Source organism: Sapajus apella, unplaced genomic scaffold (genome assembly GCF_009761245.1).
Source record: "Sapajus apella isolate SASKATOON/1434 unplaced genomic scaffold, GSC_monkey_1.0 scaffold3, whole genome shotgun sequence".
Lineage (NCBI taxonomy): Eukaryota > Metazoa > Chordata > Mammalia > Primates > Cebidae > Sapajus > Sapajus apella.
In genome coordinates, this window is record NW_022436943.1 from 18,592,497 (window position 1) to 18,615,984 (window position 23,488).

A 23,488-nucleotide genomic window follows, 5' to 3' on the forward strand; every position below is an offset into this window, starting at 1 on the left:
TTGGCTTCCAAGTCAGGATTTGGGAGAAAGCAGCCTTAGAAGTCATTCCTTACCCATCAAATTCACTTGCCTTTTGACTTCTCTGAAGGCAAAAGTGTTTATAAACAATAAACTATATTATTTCTGTGATGTAGGTTTAATGTATTCTTGAAGACCAGTGACAGTCCACATACCTCTCCACTAAAAGGGTCAGCTTTTCTGTTTCTGTGCAGATCGATAGGTTTGGTGTATTCGAAAAGTGATCAGGTTGTGCTGACAGTCGGCCGTGAGGATTTATAGCCTGCTCTTAGGATGAGTGCTGGGCTCTTTCTCCCATGAGCAGTGAGTCCTGAGAGCAGGGTCGGTGTGGTCTGGTGATGTTAAGTGTTGCAGGTTTCTTTCATTACTCATTCTTAAACTGCTGCAGAAAGAAATGTCAAGATGTCACTGGGTGGGAACATTAGAAAAGAATTCAGAAATCTATAAACAAGAAAAGCTTACCTTCCACCACCCTCTGTGCTTTGGGTGTGTTCTGCCCCTGACTCAGCGAAGGATCAAAATAGGGAGATCTTAGTAACAGTGGTATGTAGGCAAAGCCTTTGTATCTTGCCAGGATGGAACAGTAAACATCTGGGTAGGTGATCCCCATGTGTTTCCTACAGACACTTCTCAAAGTTCAGTGTGGCAGGCTTGTCTGTAGCACAGTCCCTGTTACCTGAATGGAAGACTACCTGAATTTACGCACTTTAGCTTTAAACTCTTTCAGGAGGCTTGAGGATTCTGTTAAGAGTTTTATTTTGCCTTAGCCTGTGTGCAGCTGTCAGCGTGCTCACAGGACCAGGGAACCCACCAAAGAGTCTGCTTCCTCTGCCATCGTTAAATCTGGTGAATTTGGAGCCCATAAGGTGTCGTTTTACTGCATGGTTCTCGTGTCTGGTAATGACCAGGAAGGAAAAATTCCCACTGGAATTAGGCCCTTGACCTTATTTCCTCCAACAGTGAAGGGTCATAAGTGGAGGTGGTTTCTGTCATGCTTAATTATGTGTCAACTGCAACAGTGGTAAAAAGGTAATGACTATCATTACTGACCTAGACCTGCTTCAAAGGAACTCTAAAGTGTCTGTTCCCAGAGCTAATCTCACTGGCCATCCCCACTTGAGCAAATTATTATTTATAGAATTTGCTATGATCAGAGAACCTACCTGTTAAGGATGTTTGGCTAAAGAAATAAATTAGCTGCCATTTGGTCTACACCTTTCATTAATTTTTGTGGCTTTCTTTTCTCTTGGAATTGATCTTGGTGGCTGATAGTGCAGGCTAATTAAGACAATTCAAATGCCACGCATAAGGCACCAACAATAATTGAGCAGCTTTCCTTGAAAAAGGAAGCTGCATGGGGCTGAGAATAGAATTATGCTGCCACCTTGTGGTTAAAAGTGACACCTGCTGGTCCGGCGCGGTGGCTCACACCTGTAATCCCAACACTTCGCGAGGCTGAGGCGGATGGATCACAAAGTCAAAACTTGAAGACCATCCTGGCCAACATGGTGAAACCCCCGTCTCTACTAAAAATACAAAAATTAGCTGGGCATGGTGGTGCACACCTGTCGTCTCAGCTACTCGAGAGGCTGAGGCAGGAGAATCGCTTGAACCCAGGAGATGGAGGTTGCAGTGAGCTGCAATTGCACCACTGCACTCTAGCCTGGTGACAGAGTGAGACTCCGTCTCAAAAAAAAAAAAAAAAGGGGACGCCTGCTGTTAAGTTAAAAGGTCAGTGGTTTCTCTAGTGATTAAATTACTTATTCATTAAAATGAATAAATGGATATGAAGGGTAAGAGATTATGGATCTTTTGGTCCAAAATAATTAATCAGACAAATCTTTGAAAGAATCTCCAATGAAAGTCCGGTAATCATAAGCACTGACCTTTCTCAAGGCTAAATGACAAGTTCTCACAGTAGTTCAAAATTATATAAAATTGGGGTGGAGATTGAGGTAGCACCACTGCCTCTTTTACAGCAATACTATATGCTTGTATTATATTACAGTTTCCAGCCATGACTTTACATCAATGTAGCCAATAATGAAGTCTATTCTATAGCAAGCAGAATTAATGTACAACTGTTCAGCTAAATCTGTGATTACATTAATATTACCATCTTCTGTGACTCAATGTGTGGCGTTCAGGTGCCAAAATTAAGTGTTAGTAGAGGTACAATTAAAATAAATGGTCCTTCATTGCCCTGTGTTGAATAACTCAAAGAATATTTACACATGTACTCTGATAAGAGAATATTTTTTAAACTTTGAAGAAATAGGCTGTGTGCAATGGTTCATGCCTGTTAACCCCAGCACTTTGGGAGGCCGAGGTGGGAAGATCACTTGAGCCTAGGAGTTCAAGACCAGCCTGGGCAACATAGGAAGACCTCATCTCTACTAAAAATCAAAAAAGTTAGCCAGGTGTGGTGGCGCATGCCTGTGTTCCCAGCTACTCGAGAGGCAGCAGTGAGAGGATTGCTAGAGCCCGGGAGTCAAAGATGCAGTAATCACAGCACTGCCCTCCAGCCTAGGTGACAAAGCAAGACCCTGTATCCAAAAAAAAAAAAAAAGGCCAGGTGTGGTGGCTCATGCCTGTAATCCCAGCACTTTGGGAGGCCAAGGTGAGTGGATCATGAGATCAGGAGTTCAAGACCAGCCTGGCCAACATGGTGAAACCCCATCTCTACTAAAAATACCAAAATTAGCCAGGCATGGTGGTGGGTGCCTGTAATCCCAGCTGCTCAGGAGGCTGAGGCAGAGAATTGCCTGAACTCAGGACACAGAGGTTGCAGTGAGCCGAGATCACACCACGGCACTCCAGCCTGGGTGACAGAGTGAGACTCCATCTCAAAAAAAAAAAAAAAAAAATAGAAGAAGAGGAGGAGGAGGAAGAAATAAATTTCTATGGTTGAATGCAAGTTTATTGAGTCAAGTTAAAGAACAGGATTCAGAGAAATAGACTTAAATGTTTTCATGAAAAAAATCATGAGAGATGCTGCTCCAAATGGTTCAGGTATTTCTGGTGGAAGAGGTCATTCCTGACAGTCAAGACATATTTTACTTGATATTGAATCAGCCAAAAATAAGATGGTCCTTGTGGACCCTAACCATGTCACAGGACAGCACTGCCTTGGGTGGTGGCTTTTCCACAGGGAGCCCAACTGGCACAGTGTAGGGTCTGGAAATGCCACGATTGCCACAGGGCCCTTCCTGTTCAGGGTAACTCTTACTATCCATATGCTATGCCTCCTACCACTTACTCTCTCTCCCTTCCATCACTCATCCTAAGAAAAGCCTCCTGGCAACTGGAAAGGACACTGGTTTCCCTCCACCTTCCCCTCACTCAGAAGAACAGAGCGCAGACCCCCAAGCACTGCACCGAAGGGCAGTAAAACCAATGCATGAGGGTCCAGCCTAGGGGCAGAGCACTGGACCTTCCACATGAGGCCTCTACCCTCAGCTGCTCCAAGAAGGGGAAACACAAAGTGATCTGTGTGCATCTGCGCACATGGGGAGGGCGGAGCTGGTCCACCCAGACACATTTCCTGGGAAGTCCATCTAGACATGTAAGCAGGAGGGTGAGCGGGAGGCAGTCTTGGTTCAGTTGTAGATGAGCTGCCAAAATTTAAGGAGATAGCCAGAGAAGGCATGGGCAGCGGAATTTTGGAAACAAACATCCAGGAAAAAAAGAGAGAGACCAGGAGAGAAAAATAGCAGCACACAGATCTCCAAAATGGGAGCCGTCTACCCAGGACACCTGATGTCAAGGATTATGTTAGTCTAGATCCCCTCAGCCACCCCACACACACTCTGCCAGGCCCCCAAAGAGGAGTAGGTGGCAGTTGCTGGTGCAGCCACCCTTGAGCCGCCAGCACTGCCTACGACCACGGGGACTGGTGTCCCACAGTCCTGCAGAGCAGCACCGAGAGGGTCAGAGAGGAGAAAGCTGCCCCCGCAACCGGCCCTTTGTCCCTGGGGACTGCAGTGCATCTGACTCAGAAACGTGCATCCGACGAGGAGCATTCCGTTCACTGTGAGATTTTGTCCCCAGTAAGAACTTTGGAAAAAGTCTTTCAGTGGCTTTATAGAAAATTGTAATTGAAGGGGAGTGAGCCAGGAGTTTTGATACATTTCCTCTTGGTTCTGTCCTTTATTCAGCAGCTTGTAATAATCCCCTTTCATCCTCTTTCTCCCTGCACTGTTCTAATGGGCTGGGCACCCCACATCTCTCATCATAGTCTGTCGACCTCCTTCTGTTAAGAGAGAGAAGAGAGAAAAGAGAAACATGTACAGAAAAGAGAGAGGTGCTAGCAGTTCCACACTAGGTTTCATAGATGGATCTCTGGCTTTTGAATAACTCACACAGCAAACTATTTTCTAAGAACATGGTGTTTTATAAATAGGCATCAATTAATCTGTTGTATGAATGAATGAAGAACAAACAGATGCCTGCACAGGAGATAGATACCTTTTGTCTGTGCTTCCTAAAATACTTTATGCTTTGGACCTGTGTATAAAAATGTATTTTATATATTTTCGTCAGTCACCATAATTTAGGTGTTTGCTTGAATCATTTTAAAACCTATTGTGGTGCCAATTTGTAGTCTCCATTTAAAGTGAATTATTCTTTGCATCAACAAATCACAAGAGAAGTGGTGGTTATTTTCATTTGGTTATAGCTGTCTGGGGGCAAACATGCAAAAGTAATTTTACTTGTTATTACTGTATGCCTGTAGTGTTTACAGGCATAATATACAATCAAACACAGGAAGAACGAAGTTCTGTACTACGCAGGAAGCCCTGCATTTATATAATTATCGAGCCTCAGAAGATGTTCATGTTGATTCAAAGATTGAGGAAAACAGCTTCCTCTCTCAGAACTCTCTCTCTGCATACATTGTAGGTAAAAGTATCTTTTTCTTCAGCTTTTGGATATTCTTTAACTTTGGCCAGGCGTGGTGGCTCACGCTTGTAATCCCAGCACTTTGGGAGGCCGAGGAGGGTAGATCAGAAGGTCAGGAGTTCGAGACTAGTCTGTCCAATATGGTGAAACCCCATTTCTACTAAAAAATAGAAAAAATTAGCTGGGTGTGGTGGTACAGCCCTGTAGTCCCAACTGCTCAGGAGGCTGAGGCAGGAGAATGGCGTGAACCCCGGAGGTGGAGGTTGCAGTGAGCCGAGATTGTGTCACTGCACTCCAGCCTAGGTGACAGAGTGAGACTTTGTCTCAAATAGACAGAGTGTCACTCTGTCACCATTTTGGCAAAGGTGGTTCAGCTGGACCAAATTAGCTCAGGGTGAAACACTGTCATATTTATTTGAATATTCAAAGTTAAAGAATATATTCAAATAAATGTGACAGTGTTTCACCCTGAGCTAATTTGGTCCAATCAAACCACCTTTGCCAAAATGGCTTTTATTTTCCCCATTTTAGGAGGCACCCTGGTTTGTTATGAAGCCTTCCCCCCAGCTGTCTTGATGTCTTTGCTCAGGGATGGCTGAATACAGTCACAGCTTTGTCACTGAAGCAAATGAAAATGTAAATACTGGCAGTCTTTTTGAGGAAAATATTGCACTACCATCAAAAAACAAACGTATTTGCTTTCTTCGTGACACTCGAGACCAGCTTAAATGCTATTTCTTTTCATTTCGAATGTTCTAGAATTGAGCAAAGCCAATGTTCTTTAAACAAGGCCTATGTGATGACAGATCATTTGATATACGACCATTTTTAAAATATCCGTAACTCTTAAAATATTTTGCACAAGGAACCTGTTTCTGTTTGGAAGCGTTGGGACAGGGTGCAGTGACCCCTATGAGTCCCAGCATCCCCACAGTGAGAAGGAGCTTCCTTGATGGGCGCAGAGCACAGGCTTTGGAGTCTGAAACAGCTGGACTCATCCCTCCCTGCCACTTAGCTCCTGTGACACTCGGGGGAAGTCACCACTCTGCTGGGATTCAGCTTCCATCTCTGTAAAAGGGGGATTAGCAGTGCCTCCTACACAGGGTGGTGACAGCAATTAAATGGGGAAAGCGTTTAGCAGAGTCACTGGCACATACCAGGTACGGAAATGTACGAGGTACAGCTCTTACGCTTCTCTTGCAGTTGTTTATAAATAGGTCTTATTTATTGCTAGGGATGTATTCTTAGCACACACTTCATTCATTCATTTGAAAATGCATTTATTGGGTGCTTACAGCAGGATAGTGAAAACATACTTAGAATAAATAACATACTCAGAATAAATAAATGCAGGTGAATATAAAGACATTCTGTTTCATTAGTTGCATTGACCTTAAACCTCCTCAGAGAACAGTGGGTTAGGGAGATGAGAGATGGCAGTGGGGAGTGGGGGCAAATGATGAGTTGCATTTTTGTAAAAACTGTGTAAGTATTGTTGTATACTGTTGTGATTTTTTTAATGGACCCAAACGAGTATGTATTTATTTGCTATGGAGTACTTGAAATCTTTATTTATAGACATTAAGAAGCCAGCCAGGCCAGGCACAGTGGCCCACTGTAATCCCAGCATTTTGGGAGGCTGAGGCAGGAGGATTGCTTGAGCCCAGGAGTCCAAGACCAGTGTAGGCAACATGGTGAGACTTCATCTCTACAAAAAATAAAAGTATTCGCTGGGAATGGTTGTGCATGCCTGTAGTCCCAGAAGTTGGGGGTGAGGGGTGGCTCTGGAGAGGATTGCTTAAGCCCAGGGAGGTCAGGGCTCCAGTGATCCATGATTTCCACGATTATGCCACTGCACTCTGAGCAACAGAGCAAGACTCTGTTTTGAACAAAAAAAAAAAAAAAAAGAAAAGAAAAGAAAAAAAGAACAAGAAGAATTGAAGAATCCACCCCCAAACATATCACGGTAAGACATCTATTGCTCCAAACACTGGGGCCAGACAGCTATATGTTCCTGCTTTCGTTTTCAGGTTGAATAAATAAATAAATAAAGGCCTACACCACGGAGCGGACTTGCCCAGAGTCTGATTTCAACTCCAGTCCAGGGCTGCCCTCAGCATCCAGCACACGCTTCCCTGACTTTGCACAAAGGGCTCGCTTTAGACAGGGACCGGATTACAGATTCTGCCACTTTACCCTGGAATTACTCTCCACACACACTGGTCTCTCTACAGGATGCAGCTCTCTGCCCCCATGTCGCCACCCTTGAAGGACTGACTGACTCCCTCGGCTTGTGCCAGTGCCTGCTGCCACCATGGGGCCCGCGGGGAGCCTGCTGGGCAGCGGACAGATGCAGATCGCCCTGTGGGGAAGTCTGGCCGCTGTAGCCATTTTCTTCCTCATCGCCTTCCTCATATTCCTGTGCTCTAGTTGTGACAGGTGAGAACCAGAGTGTGTATACTGGTGCCTAAACAAATATATCCCCTGTACCCAGAAGCATTTATGTGAAAAGCCTGTTAGGAATTGAATCCACTACAGATCCATCACAGAAACCTGTGTGTTAGGTTTAACTCACTTCTCTCTGCTGCAAAGCATCCCAGGACATTCTTCATTCACTTAAGGAAAACCCATATTTGATTTTGCTGGGGAGCACCTAGAAAAGCCCTTATATTTTAAACTTCCCAGAATGAAAGTCGTGCTGTTCTTTTGAGCACACGCTTGTCAAAATGGATTTTGTCTTTTGTCATCAGTGGGCATTTTGAAATCTTGCGTGGCATGCATCTTTTTGCTATCATCCCGTAGAAGTCACTGAGAATGTTTGCTGCTACGTGGCTTCGGAGGAATTGTTTATGATTTAAAATGTGTGGTGTAGACCTTCTGTTTCTTAAGAAACAGACTAGCCAGGCACAGTAGCTCACACCTATAATCCCAGCACTTTGGGAGGCTGAGGCCGGTGGATCCACAAGGTCAGGAGTTCACGACCAGACTGGCCAAGATGGTCATGGCCAAGAAACCATGTCTCTACTGAAAATACAAAAATTAGCCGGGCTTGGTGGCAGGCGCCTGTAATGTCAGCTACTTAGGAGGCTGAGGCAGAGAATTGCTTGAACCCGAGAGTCAGACGTTGCAGGGAGCCAAGATCGGACCACTGCACTCCAGCCTGGGAAGCAGAGTAAGACTCTGTTTCAAAAAGAAAAGAAACAGATTAATTTTCCCAGGAGAGAAACATGCTGTATGTGAAATAATCATCAGTGTCATTTTTTGAGTTGTACTTTCTCTCTCTCCTCTGTCTCATATAAAATGTCAGTTCCCCCCAAAAGAGAAACCTTTGCTCAGAGAGAAGTTCTTTCTAACCAGGAGTGGTTTTTCAGGACATCCTGGAACTGTCATAAAGCACGCAACCTTCTGATGGGCGGGATGCCACCAGAGGCCCGTGCAGACCAGCTGACCATCAGCCAGCCCTGTGTCCAAACCCTCCCTCCACCGTGGAAGCAACTCCAGGGGTGTCACTTAAAATTGTGAAATGGCTTCCTACCCTAAAATCTGTCAGGAGGAGAAAATCCAAGACTCTCTGAACCCAGCCAGCCTCCTAATCCCTGCCCAGGTGGGACCCAGACCTCTGTGGCTGTAACAGAGTCTGAGTCGCTGGGAAGATGAATAAAGAGGCTGCAGAGCCCGGGCTCCCCTGCAGTTACTCATATTCCCACTAGGTGTCACCCTTGTTTTATAGAGAACGTGGATGAGCTGCCTATTCTCTACAACTGATGGCCTTTTTTAGACTGTCCCGAGTAAAAACAAATTCTATTTTTACTTGACAGACTTTCCCATAGACTGGAAGTACATATGACTCATCCTGAGAGCATGTACCCTTCCCGGTGTGCCAAAATTTGTATTTTTTTTATTTTCTCCATCCCGCGGCAGTGTGTGACTTTGCAGAGACTCATACTTGTTTTATCTTTTTTTAAAGATAATTTCTTTAAAAAAAGCGGGGGGGTGGGGATTGAGGGGGCATAACTTGTTCTGCTAGTTTAGGTATAAACAGTTTCTACTCAGGCTCAGGCCTCGGCCCTCTCTTCGTGAACTTGTATGTTTTTTCCTGGAAGAAGGGTTCCCAGGGGAGGTGGACAGTCCCTAGCTGAGGCTTGACCTCCTCTTAACCAACACCTGCAAATGGGCCATTAAGCCGCTTTCTGGTTTTGTCTTCGTTGACAAAATAAACATCGTTCTTAAGAGAGATTTAAAAGCTGATAAGAATTGGGCCCGTATGCATTTGATTTTAGGAGGGCACATTTGACATTACAGCATTTCACTCTTCATTTCAGGGAAAAGAAGCCGCGACAGCCCAGTGGGGACCACGAGAACCTGATGAACGTGGTGAGCCCACTCATGTCTGTCTGCCTGTCAGTCCGTGCCTGCTCCAAACATCAGCTCCTTGTCTCAGTGTGCTCCCACGTGCTTGCAACCGAGTAGAACCCACAGAGAGAGCTAAGCCTGAGTTAAACCATGGCCCCCTCCGCCGCATCCTCTTTCTGTAGGTTTGTGGCTGCCAGGCTGCAGGCCCGTGCAGTTCCCCCGCGTTCGCTGGGAGAGCTTCCGAAATGGATGCAGTAGTGCTGTCACTGGAATCCTTAGATGGCTCCAACCTACTGCAGGGATGTGACTTTTTGCCTCTATTAATTTGTTAGGGCTGTCATAACCAAGGACCGCAAACTGATTGGCTGAAATAACAAGTTTGTTTCTCAGTTCCAGAGGCCAGAAGTCCAAAAATCAAGGTGTTGGCAGGATTGGTTGCTTCTGGGGGAGAGTCTGTTGCAGGCCTCTCCTGGCTTCTGGTGGTTTGCTGTGGCCTGCTTTGCAGAGGCACCACCCCAGTCTCTGCCTTCTCTTCCTGGTGGCCTCCCTCTGTGTTTCACATCACCTTCCCTCTATGCCTGGCTGGCTGTGTCCAAGTTTCCCCGTTTTAGAAAGACACGAGGCATATTGGACTAGGGCCCATCCTCCTCTAGCACGACCTCACGTTAACCAGCTTCATCTGCAATGACCCTGTTTCCAAATGAGACACATTCTCAGGTGCTGGGGGTTAGGACTGGGACATGAATTTTAGAGAGACACAGTTCAACCCATAACAACAGGTCATGAAGCTGGCGGGAGCCTGGGACCCACAGCACCCTAGGTATAGCCTGGCCCTGCTGGCGTTTTCCCAGCTCTCAGTATCCTGCAGTGTCCTGATGATCCCGAGGCCCTGAGGGATCCACCATAGTGAGGAACAGCCTGAGAGTCCTGCCTTGTCTTCTCTGACCCAGGGCCGTGCTTTTGAAGGGCTGAGCAATCTGGGTCCTGGGGCAGTGCTAAGACAGAAGGTGCTTCTTGTTCAGGACATTTTTCAAGGTCTAGCAAAAACTGGTTGGGAGGAGGGGGTGCAAAAAGGAAGCATGGATGAGCCAAGGTCTGGTGTAAAACCCGCAGCCAGCAGACATATGCAGAGAGGACCCGAGGGCACCTCCAGTCTAGGCTTCCTGACCTACCAATTCTCAGGACTCCTCTGGCCCAAGCAGGCAGGAAGTTGTCAGGACTCCCTGTTCCTCCTGGGACCCCCAGGATTTTCCTTCCCTCCCCTCCATGTGCACATGCCCACTTCACCCTTCACCACTGTCCTGGGCCCTCACTGCCGCTCCTACCTTTACTCTTTTTCTCACCCAGTTCCCATCTCTGGTTGTCCATGTTGTCCCCACTTCTCATCTGTGCCCAGCGCCTCTGCTCTGCCTGGTGATTGCTGCTGTGGTGGCCTCAGCAGGGACGGTGGGAGGGATGGAGGGAATGCCCCACAGTTGCTTCTCCCCATGCAGACTCCAGGCCCTTGCCTTTCCTCACTCCACCATCCTCCCGGTGCCGGTTGGCTGGTGAGGTGGGGTGGGCTGCGGAAGAGCTCCCACCACCATTCCTCACTTCTTTCTAGAGCAGGGGTTCTGGGATGTGGCCTGGACCACTGCCAGAAGCAGCAGCACCTGGGAGCTCCTTAGAGGTGTGAATTCTCCTGGGGTGGGGCCCAGTGAAAGGCTAGCAAGGCGATCGCCCCAGGTCATCCTGTTGTAAGCCCAAGTGTGAGAGCCACTGGCCTATAGCATGGGTTCCTGCTGTTCTGCTGGAGGTCCAAGGTTGGCACAGCCCTGGCTGAGACAGGAAGAGAGCGGCAGGTGGATAAAAGGAAAAAGCTGGCTCCCGACTCCCACGCCTTCTTCCTCATCCACCATATAATTCATTACCGCCCAAACCCATAGCCTCGCTTATTTGGGTGTGAATGTCTGTGAGTCAGCGTGCACACACACAGGGACACATGCTTTCACAGTCACTGGCACCCATGTACACACGCTCGCCCACCCAGCTCTCTTTAAGAGCTTCTCAGCTCCTAGATCTTATCCCTCTGGTGGATTCTTCATCTCATAGAAGCAGAGATTAGGAATAGTAGTTAGAATCTAGATTATGATAACTTCAGCTGTGATCGATTATGCTGTTGTGGGCCAACCTGGGAGCCTTCCTCCCTCACACCCATGCCTGCCCATTTATCACATCATTTTTGGGATATTAGCACCTGCATTGCAAGTTCCTGGCAACCTAACACAGTAACCCATCTCACTGAGGGCCGATCAGATATGAATGAGCTGCACTGGATTGAAACAGCTGACTCCCAGTACACTTTTGGATCATGACACGGCATGAACTATCTGCTGTCTATTATTGGCTTCCAGTCAATAGAGAATTTGTGAGGCCAACTAGCAAAGGTTCATGTGCTGTTTACATCACAACTTTCCTGGTAGAATCCTGGAGCATGACGCCACCTCTTGGAACATGCAGGCCATGAAAAGGACAAGGAGGAAATCACATTCGCAGGGATTCAGACTGCAGCCTGGGACAAGTTGGGTATTTTAAGAAATACTCGAACTACCAACTTGCTTTCTGACTACTCTTAGCTATAGCTGAGCCTGGCATATTGTTCTGGGTAATATCTACACATTCTATCCCTGCCGAAAACCAACTGTTGATGCCATTCTTCCCACCAAATGTCCTAAGTTTATTTGTGAGAATAAGATTAGCAGAGCTGGGCACAGTGGCTCATGCCTGTATTCCCAGCACTTTGGGAGGCTGAGGTGGGCACATCACTTGAAGCCAGGAGTTTAAGACCAGCCTGAGCAGCACAGCAAGATCCCATCTCTTAAAGTTCGTTTCAGATTGGCCAAGTGTAATGGCACATACCTGTAGTCCCACCTATTCCAGAGGCTGAGGCAGGAGGATCTCTTGGGCCCAGGAGTTTGAGGTTTCAGTGAACTACAATCATGCCACTGCACTCCAGCCTGGACAACAAAGTGAGACCTCATCTATACAAAAAAAAAAAAATGGTTTGCAGAGCTAATTTTCAGCATATTATTTCTGTGAACCTAGAAGCCAGAGGCTTGGCTGGTTCTAAAATAGTTTCAGAAGTCAATAACATTATCTATCTTTGGCCAGATTTAAGTCTGTTCCCTTCACATGACAAAGGGTGATGCCTTTCCACATTTCTCATGGCATGGCACACCAGTAATGATTTACAACACCTGTGTTGTAAGGATGAGGCTGCTGTAGTCTTTTTCAACCAGTCCCCTCCCTGCCTTGAGCTAAGGGAACTGATATCTCACAACCTGCCTGCAGCCCTGTGTAGATCACTAGGCAGGAAGCTCTGCACATAGCCTTGGAAGATTCCCAGTGCTCCTAAGATTCTGGGACAACACGGTCTACTAGAGCTTTCCGCTGTGCTGGAAGTGTTCTATGTCTCCTATTGGATATGGTATCCACTGGCCACATGTGGCTATTGAGTGCTTGAAATGTGACGAGTCAACAAGGAACTCAGTTTAGTTTCTTTTATTTTACTTAATTTAAATCTAAAAACAGTAGCTCCCCTCAATCTGTGGTTTTGATTTCTATAGTTTCAGTTACCTACCGGCAACCACAATCCAAAAATAGGTGAGAACCATGCAAGATATTTTGAGAGCACATTCACATAAGTTTTGTTACAATATAAATATAGTTATTCTGTTTTATTACCAGTTGTTACTGCTAAATCTCTTACTGTGCTTAACTTGTAAATTAAACTTCATTGTAGGTATAATATATATGGATAGGAAAAGACATAGTTTGTGTGGGGTTCAGTACGACTCATGGTTTCAGGCATCCACTGGGGGTCTTGAAATGTGTTCTCTGTTTACACCATGCTTTCACCAGAGGTAGGAGGACATCCTGTTAACCCCTGTTTGCTGATAAGGAAACTGGGTGAGGGGACTACTGGAGGAGACTCTGTTTTCTGTTTCTGCTGTTTTAATTTTTTTTAAAGCCTCGGATCTTCTCCTCTCCTCTGCAGTCCCGATTCTTAGCGATGTGATGCATGTGTTGTTATTGTTGTTGTTGTTTTTCAGCCTTCAGACAAAGAGATGTTCAGCCGCTCAGTTACTAGCCTGGCAACAGATGCCCCTGTCAGCAGTGAGCAGAATGGGGCACTCACCAATGGGGACAGTAAGTTCTGCAAAAATACCAGCTTTCGGCACGGGCCTCATCACCTATGAAAGTCCAAGGTTTCAAAATGTGTAGCTCAAAAAGTAGGAAATGTGTTGTTGCCCACTGTTAGTATTACTAGCAGTTTTAGCAGAACACCTCATTTGGGTGAATAATACTACTTATTCGTACACTTCTGCGTGCCAGGCATTGTTCTAAGACTTGTAGGTATGCTAATTCCTTTACTCTAACCCCATGAGATTACTGCTGTTGATAATAATATCAGTACCTTTTAAGATAGCTGTTATTACTATTCACAATTTAAAGGTGACAAAACTGGGCAGATTGCTACTGTAACAATATTACCACAAGCCTCATGCCTTAAAATAACAAAATGTGCTTGCAATTCCAGAGGTCAGGAGTCTGAAATGGGTCTCACTAGGCTAAAATCAGGGCATCATTAGACCTGCAGTCCTTCCTGAAGCCTCAAGGAGAATCCATTGGCCTTTCCCTCATTCACATCCTTCTCTGACCCTCCCCCTCCCTCTTCACTTATAGGGACCCCTGTGATTACACTGGGCCACCTGGATCATCTGACTTCCCTCTCATCCCAGAGTCATCTAATTAGCAGCCTTCTACCTGTAACCCTAGTCCCTCCATACCCCCATATAACATAACACATTCACAGGTTCCAGGAATTAGGAGGCAGATATTTTTCGGGGTGGTTCTGCCTTCCACAGAAATGTTGCTAATTTTCCTGATATCATAGAGTCAGCGGGCTGAGGATCTGTCATTGGAACCAGGCAGTCTGAGCCCTGGGCACATACTCAGCCACTCTGCATAACATGTACGTCATGCATTGTATGCTCTTGCTGATGGAAAGAGCAGCTACATTTGCTTCACACTTTAGAGTTTACACCATGCTTTCACCTGAGGTAGGAGGGCATCCTGTTACCCCTGTTTACCCATAAGGAAATGGTGGGGTAGTCAGGACACCAGTGCCTGTTCTCTGTCCACCATGATGTAGACAGCTAGAACCAGAGAGCAAAAGTTTACCCCTCCATGATGATCAGGGATTCTGAACACACATGAGTGTTGGTAAGTTCAGAAGGATTGGGGGATGCATTGTCATTTCTTCATGTACCCCTTGGAGACACTTTTCTTTCTTTTTTTTTTTTTTTTTTTTTTTTTTTTTGAGATAGAGTCTTGCTCTGTTGCCAGGCTGGAGTGCAGTGGCACGATCTTGGCTCACTACAACCTCCACCTCCCAGGTTCAAGTGATTCCCCTGACTCAGCCTCCTGAGTAGCTGAGACTGCAGGTGTACAGCACCACGCCTGGCCAATTTTTTATATTTCAGTAGAGATGGGGTTTCACCATGTTGGCCAGGATGGTATCAATCTTCTGACCTCATGATCCGCCCACGTCGGCCTCCCAAAGTGCTGAGATTAAAGGGGTGAGCCACCACGCCCAGCCCAGAGACATTATTTCTAATTCCCCCAAAGTGAGACACTAATGGAATAACTTGCTTGCTTTGTGTCCGCATCCTAAGGGCAGGGCTTTCTGTTGCATTGAACGATGTGTCTGCACACCCTGCACCATCCCTGGTACATGGCAGGCACTCACAACATAGTTGACAAAGGGACAGCTGAATGGCTCCACACTGCAGCATATCTGTGGCTGGCCAAGAATCTCACATTTGGTTTTTTCCAATTTGAGGTAGGAATCTTGCTGGCAGGGTGAGATGGAAGAAGGGTATGAAGTGCCAGTCCTTTTGTGTTAATGGCTGAAGAGTGCTATTTGCCCTGTGATTTCCATTATGTCTGCCAAGCAAAAGTGATCTGTGTAAAAGGGGTGGCTACCAGTAGTTCCCTCCACACAGGCAGGGGCCAGTGGGGCTGGGGAGTGTGGTCATTGCATGTGCCCCATTTCTGGAGTCCAGCATCCCATAGTTTGGCTGCATCAACCTGGTCACCTTCTAGTCACATTAGACACTGCCTACAAGACTCTCATCAGGAGTAGCATTAACTGAGGAAAGTAACTGTGAACTACATTTATACCCAAGATAACTTACCAAATATTATATTGTGAGAGATATAATGGACAGCTTTATTTTAAGCCGTGATTAAAGTAGGATACTGACGGTCATAACAACTATAATTTGTACCAAAGACTTAAAAGAATGCAACTTGATTTAACCTAACTTTATATTACATGATTCTCAGTAGTGATTTTTGAAAGACTTGCCTTTCTCCACTTTTAATATGTCTGCTTGCTTTAGTTCTTTCAGAGGACAGTACTCTGACCTGCATGCAGCATTACGAGGAAGTCCAGACGTCGGCTTCAGATCTGCTGGATTCCCAGGACAGCACAGGGAAGCCAAAATGTCATCAGAGTCGGGAGCTGCCCAGGATCCCTCCTGAGAGTGCAGTGGATAGCATGCTCACGGCGAGAAGTGTGGACGGGGACCAGGGGCTGGGGACAGAAGGGCCCTATGAAGTGCTCAAGGACAGCTCCTCCCAAGAAAACATGGTGGAGGACTGCTTGTATGAAACTGTGAAAGAGATCAAGGAGGTGGCTGCAGCTGCACACCTGGAGAAAGGCCACAGTGGCAAGACGAAGTCTACTTCTGCCTTGAAAGAGCTCCCAGCGCCCCAGACTGAAGGGAAAGCTGAGTTTGCTGAATATGCCTCGGTGGACAGAAACAAAAAATGTCGCCAAAGTGTTAACGCAGAGAGTATTCTTGGAAATTCATATGATCCAGAAGAGGAGGCCCCACCACCTGTCCCGGTGAAGCTTCTGGACGAGAATGAAAACCTTCAGGAGAAAGAAGAGGGAGAGGCAGAAGAGAATGCCACAGACAGGACCAGTGAAACTAACAAGGTGAGTGCTGGCGTTTTTGTTTTGCCTTTGTGGGCTCCTGTCCTGCTTAGGAATCTAGCTGGTCCTGGGTTGTTCTGGGAAATATCTGCAAACACTTTCCAGTTTGTTGAACGATGAGAGCTGTTTTCATGGAAGCTGTGTTTGGCTTTTTCCCCTTCCAAGTAATAAAATACCAAAAACTTGCATTTATCACATATTTCTCTCTCAGCACCTTACTTGGATATTTTCGCATTTTTTCCATCATGTCTAATTAGGGCCAAGTCTCATTTGCTTCATTTTGAAGTCCAGGAGCTAAATAGAGAGACTAGACTCATTGCCCACAGATCTTACCTATTCTGCTTGTTGACTACCTCAGCAGCATGGTGACCTTTACCCTTCCAGGATCCCCAAAATCAGCATGCATAGCAACAGGCACCACGAGAACCAACTCGCAGGCACCCACGGTTATGTCTGATTGTATAAACTTTCATATAAATCAATAGATGATCTTATTTTGTGACCATTTCTAAACTATAGCGTGTACTTCCTAAATTTAGATATTCAACAAATCTCTAAAATGCATTAGCAATCCACAGCCTTCTGTGCGCATCTGTTAGCTTGATATCTGCGCTACAGTGAAGTTCACATCCCTAGTTGTCAAAATCTCTTTGGGATTTAACTAGCCCCATCTACTTCAGGCAACTAATATCTAATTTCTATTTTCTACACAGAAAGAGAGCAAGGTTATCTCTTCTATTTAGATTTTAGTAGATGCAAGTAGCAGGTTAGCCAGTCACTAGTAGCCTTAAAAACCTTCCGTAGTTCATGGACAGAGGTGAATACTCTGTTTGTATAGTTAGACCAAGAAAGTCGTTCTTTGTGCTGTTCTCTGAATGGATTTCAACTTTTTGTATTATCCATGAAATCAGCTGTTGAGAGCACCACTAAAAGGGTTTACGAACATGTTCATAAAATGCAAAAATGCAGTCCAATTTTTTGCCCTTCATATAACCAAAGACAATAAACCTGATGTGAAGTTCATGCTGCCTAAACCAGATTAAGCTTTTTACTTACAAGCATTAGAAAGATACGAAGATGAGTTGTCTAACCATTGCTCATAAACAGTTCTCCCAGATTTCACATTAGAAACTGGAAATACTCATCTGGAAACAAAATTCTCTTTCCACAATATAGTAAAAAATGTGTAATCCATCATCTTTATATAAACAACCCCAATTTTAAATGAGTTGAGAGTTTGAAGTATTTAATATTCATTCATTTATTTAACAAAAGATCTTAATGAGCACCTGCTGTGTGCCACACAGTCTTCTAGGTGCTGGAAACAAATCAGGTATATGAACAGAATCCCTGCTCTGTGGAACTTATAATGGGAAGAGACAGACATAAAATTTAAAGTTTATAAGAGAAAAAAAATAGAACTGAATAAGAAGGACTGAGAAAACAGGTAGGGAGTACAGTTTTGGATAGAGTGGTCAGGATCTGCCCAGCTATAAAGGTGACAGTGACATCTGAGTTAAGGAGGCGAGGAAGTGAGGTTTGTGCTTTTGTGGAAAGAGCACATGAAGCAGAGGGGATGACCAGTGTGAGGCCCCTGAGGCTACAGCTTGCCTGGCTTTTAAAGGGAAAAAGAAGGGGACTGGTGTGGCTGGAGAGGGAAGAGCAAGGACAGCAGTGGGGAGAAAGGGAACCAGGGCTCAATCCTGGATGGCCTTGGCTTATAGTCTGAACAGTAATAATGTCACTAGAGTTCTGAGCAGCAGAATGGCACAACCTGGCCTATGTTTTCAAAGGATCCCTCTGCCTCCAGTTTTGAAATAGACTATAAAGGGTGGAAGTGAGGAGACCAATTGGGTGGCGACGCTAATAAACCAGATCAGAAATGGTGGTGGCCTGGATCAGGGCAGAGGCAGCAGAGGTGATGAGAAAAGCTAAGCCAGAGCCAATAGATTTGCTGATGGATCCTACGTGTGGTGAAATGAAGAAGAGGCAGTGATGAGTACGAGGCTGGGTCCAACGCACAGGAAAGATGCAATCGCCATTAACTGAAATGAAGAGCAGGTTTTGCGGGGAGATCCAGCATTCAGTGTTGGATATGTTTAGCTTGAGATACCAATTGGACTTCCAACCAGAGCTAATCAGATGGTAGCTGGATTGATAAGCCAGGTTAAGAGGAAAGGGCAGGGCTGGATTTGCTGATGTGGGAGTCATCCACAGAATGTGGCTTTAAAAGCCAGGAGATTGGATGAGGTCACAGGATAGGTGAGTGTATATAGAGGCTGGAAGAGTTCCAACAGTAGAGATCTGGAAAAGGAACCAGCAGACGAGACCAAGGTAGGAAACAAAAACAGGAAAGTTGTAGAGTCCTGGAAGCCAGTGAAGGACATGTCCAGGGAGGAAGGAGTGGCGGGCTGCTCTGCTGAGAGAAGCAGATAGGGCAGGGAAGATAAGTCCCGTTGGTGCCCTTGAGAAGAGCAGTCTCTGGGGAGTGGTAGAGGCAGAAATGTGACCGAAATGGATTAGAAAGAGAATAAGAAGAGAAAAATTGTTTGGCTGACTTTTTAAAAGATTTTGCTATAAAGAAGTGAGACAGGCTGGGTGCAGTGACTCATGCCTGTAATCATAACACTTTGAGAGGCTGAGGTGGGTGGATCACTTGAAACCAGGAATTTGAGACCAGGCTGGGCAATGCAGCAGAACCCCATCTCTATAAAAAATACAAAAATTAGCTGGGCATGGTGGTGTGTGCCTGTAGTCCCAGCTACTTGGGAGGCTGAGGTGGGAGAATGGCTTGAGCCTAGGACATCAAGAATGTAGTGAGCCAAGATCACGGCACTGCAACCCAGCCTGGATGACAGAATGAGACCCTGTGTCAAAAAAAAAAAAAAAAAGGAAGTGAGATAATGAGTAGGTAGAATTTCAGAGTAGGACTGGGTTTGTTTTATTTTTAGAATGCAGCATGTTTGCATGTGGCTTGGAATGGTCCCGCACTGGGAGAATTGTTGGCACAATTTAACAAAGAGAAAATGAATGAAGAAGCTGAGGGTAAGGGTAGGAGTTCATAGAAATTTCTTATGATTCCTTCAGTTTTCTTAGCCAACTAGGAAGCAAGGTCATCTGCTCAGAGTGAAGATGGGTGAGAAGGTGTTGGAAGTTTGGGGTGAAGAGGGGAAAATGCAAAGTAGACTTTGAGCTGAGCAGAGACGGGGTGTACTGGGGAAGCATCGGATGATACGAAACTGCTGTAAGGGCTCACTAGAGAATTAAGTTCACATATGATTGGCAGTTGACTATGGAACTTGAGCTTAGTAAAGCAGTAAAGGACACCAAGGAGAAGAGCAGGTGTTGAAAACATGAATGGGTCCCAGTGGTGTTGAAAGAGCATTGGAACTGGGTTACAGGAGTAAGCTTTGACAATGAGCGCTGGTCTGAAAGGGTTGCAGGGAGTTGGGCTGGTGGAGAGGCTGTGGTTTAGAAAGGCCTGGTGTGCAGCCATGAGGGTGCCAAGGTCAGGGGTGGGCATGGAGAGGGAACACAGAGAGAGCACAAGATCAGTGGGGCCAGGGCAAGTCAAGGAACTAAAGGTGGGAGTTAGAAGGATACACATTTGTTGAGGTCACCAAAAATTAAGACAAAAGATGTGTTAGAGAATCAGTAAACCAAGAGCCAAAATCATTGAGAAATCAGGCAGGGGGGAAGACACAAAATGGAAGTCCATTTCTCTATTAGCTTTGACATTTCCAGATGACTTAAGGATCTTTCTGATGATGCCTGCAAACTGTAGAAGTATAAAATTCAGGCATTTAATAAAGAAACACCATGTTTTTAAATATTAGTCCTCCATGAATGACCAATCTTTCAGTGACAATTAGGAATTGAAACAGTAGTATAGATAATTATTTTGGCTTATTTGTACCTACAGATCCAAATACAAAATGAGAGGAAATTTCTCTAAGGATAATGCTAGTAGATATCACTGAACATTGTACATGTAGTAATAGATTGCTTAAGTGTTTGTTTCTCAGTGCTTCCCATAATTTCTTTGTGGTTCCCTAAAAATCATTTGAAGACATTTTCAGACAGATAAGAGAAAACATGTGCAAAAGAAAGGTCAGATATTAACGTTGAACTGCTTTCCTTGGCTTGTGTTTGTTCCAACAGAGATTTAGCTCATTGTCATACAAGTCTCGGGAAGAAGACCCCACTCTCACAGAAGAAGAGGTAAGTTTTGTTTCTTCTTGAAAAGAGAAAACTCCTGTAGTAAGGAATAGAGCTTCTCCTCTTGAATAAATGCAATGTAATGTTACCCTTTGAAAGGGCTGAAATATTCTCTACACCTATGTTTGGATCAAGACTTGGGTTGTTGGTTTTATAATGGCTCAGAGAGACTGATGGGCAGGTTGTAAGACAAGAAGGATGGCAGGACAAGCAGTCAGCTTAGGAAAGGAAACTGAGCAGGAAAGCAGGGTCAGGGTCAGGAAAAATAGAGAGGGCAGGGGAGGAGAGTGAGAAGAGAGAAACTCCACATGGGAGCAGTCAGCAGTCAGGAAGACCATATCAGAAGGAAATGAATTGTGAGTTGGAAAATTCGGGAAATTAGAACAGGTGGGTGTAGGGAATTTGCTCCTGCCTGGGAGACAGAAAGAGGAGGTCTCTGTGTGGAGGCTGAGAGCAGAAAACTTCAGTAAGTACCGTTCCACGCTGGAGCTAGGGTCAGACATAGCAGCCAACAAGAGCAGATCACGTATTCCCAAGCATCAGGGAGCAAAATCCACAGGTTAGATTTTCGGTGAAGTGTTAAAGTTGTTAAAGCCAGTAAATGTATATGTATGTGTATATGTTAAACAGTTCAGTCTGAAACTGAGATCTGAGCTTTAAGTATTGTTATGCCAATTTAACAGAATGTTGTGGAAATGATTGATTATAAAAAGAAGAGAAACGGGGAAAAGGAAGAGAGTAACTTATGAGACTGTAGCAACAATTTACAGACTGAGGAAAGAAGATGAAAGTTTTAAAGAGAAAAATTGATAAGCTAAATAGCAAGGAGACTGAAAGAGAAACCTGTATACAAAATAAAAATAGTACTTATAGAAAACAAATTATCAAAAGGAATATTAGAAGACTCAAGAAGCTTTCATAAAAGTTGAAATGTACAGTGAGATCCTCTACACACTAGGTTCATTCCCAGAGTCAATATTATTTTGCAAGTTAATGAATGAGGACAAAGGCCAAGAAGACCAAGCACCCTTACAAAGAGTGAGGGGCATTAATGGCAGGGACCATGGGGAAGAAAGTTGAGAAGAGAGGCAAACGGTGGTGAGGAGCTGACTCTCATTGTTGCGATCTAGGTCAAGGTGCGTTTGTCCTCCTTGATGTTACCTTTGAAAGTGATGAATAAACTGGCGTGCTGTCTCCCCTCACCACTGTCATCCACTGTTTACCCTTTTATAATCTGTCCATATATAATTTTTGGCTTGGACCACCATTTAGAGAATAAATTCTGTGTTTGCACTTCGTTATAAACAGCAGTGAATTTTTTTTATTCTCCTTAAATTCAAAGAAATTTCTTTGAATTTTAATTCTTCTATTTTGAGAGAAGTTTTTTAAATTAAAATCTCTAAGGTGAGAATGTTAATAATTTAATATTCATTAGGATAGTCAGACCCACATGGCAAGAGTTTTCCAAAGACTGTTTTTCTGAACTGTTACCCTTAGATCACGAAGGCCTAACCAAAGTGAGCCAGCCACCAGCCTGTATTGAAAAGTTCTCATGCAAATGACCAGTTAGCATGTGGCAAGCCTGTCTTAAGAAGCTTTTGAGGCCGGCTGGAAACTTCACCTGCAGTATGTGAGAAAAGTGAAAGCAGGAAAATGTCCCTTGGCACTTGGGAAGCCAAGCACCTGTCAGGAAGCGTGTTCATGTATATCCTGGGTATTTGAATGAATCAAATCACTGTGTTAAAAATAAACACAGGTATAATAATGAAGGATATTTTTACTTATTTCCAACCATGATTTTTCACAATAAAATAATACTCCCCAAAAGTCTCCTAATCAATACATTTAACCTTCACAATGAATGAAATCTCTGTTGATATCAGAGGTGATACAGGATTTATTAGTGAGACTGGGAGGGTGTGCTTGGAAAGCCACTGGCTCTTACCATAGGAAGTGGTATTCTGTAAGTTATCATTTCTGACTTGGCTGGTTGCAAGCAAGAATGAATTTTCCCACTGAAGAAAACTAGATCTGGACTGTCAATGTCTGTTTACCCAATAATATGCAACTAAATTAAAAAATAATGGCCAGGCGTGGTGGTGGCTCATGCCTGTAATCCCAACACTTTGGGAGGCCGAGGTGGGCAGATCACCTGAGGTCAGGAGTTCAAGACCAGCCTGGCCAACATGGTGAAACTCCATCTCTACTAAAAATATAAAAATTAGCCAGGCGTGGTGGCAGGTGCCTGTAGTCCCAGCTTCTCGGGAGGCTGAGGCAAGAGAATCTCTTGAACCTGTGAGGTGGAGGTTGCAGTGAGCCGAGATCCACCATTGCACTCCGGCCTGGGAGAAAAGAGGGAGACTTCATCTCAGAATAATAATAACAATAATAATAGGAATACCCTTTCAAATATATGTGTGCCACCAATGAGCATCCAGCCACTGCTCTTGGAGACCCTGTGATGCAGGAAGCATGTAGTAGTCTAATTCAGTGGCGCTCACACTTTACTGGCCCTCAGAATCAGCACTGGTTGCTGGGCCCCAGCCCCAAGGTTCTGATTTGGGGGCTCTGGGGTGAGGCCTGAGAATTTCCCTTTCTAACAGATTCCCAGCTCCTGCTGCTGCTGGTTTACAGCCTACACTTTGAGAACCACTGGTCTACTATGTGTTTTCCATCCTTTTTTGTAAAGCAGTGGAGCCCTTTTTTAGGCAAAATATCATTCTGATGTGGAAGTGAAATAAAACAATGCTGTGGTCAGGTCCCCAGAGGCTCGAGGAGCTTCCCACTCCGCCTCTCCTCAAATTCCTCTGCAGACCCAAGAGAACTGAGTTTTCATGGAATCAAGGGAATATGACTGATCTAGTTAACACAGTTGAAGATAATGTGTATAATTATTCTCTAGTAATGTGCTCCATAATTAGTACGGATAAGAAAGAACAAATCTTTAAGGAG

At 45.0% G+C, this 23,488-nt stretch overlaps 1 protein-coding gene across 3 annotated transcripts in view; it reads left to right on the forward strand.

Annotated features, from left to right (window-relative positions):
* PAG1 (phosphoprotein membrane anchor with glycosphingolipid microdomains 1) overlaps window positions 1-23,488 on the forward strand; it is a 151,590-nt gene that overhangs the window by 118,850 nt on the left and 9,252 nt on the right. For all 3 annotated transcript variants that reach the window (XM_032250512.1, XM_032250517.1, XM_032250506.1), the window contains 5 exons: window positions 7,155-7,359; window positions 9,243-9,294; window positions 13,365-13,461; window positions 15,720-16,321; window positions 20,480-20,539. In XM_032250512.1, the coding sequence (XP_032106403.1) occupies window positions 7,235-7,359; window positions 9,243-9,294; window positions 13,365-13,461; window positions 15,720-16,321; window positions 20,480-20,539 (936 nt within the window). In that variant the 5' untranslated portion in view covers window positions 7,155-7,234. The remainder of the gene's footprint in view (window positions 1-7,154; window positions 7,360-9,242; window positions 9,295-13,364; window positions 13,462-15,719; window positions 16,322-20,479; window positions 20,540-23,488) is intronic.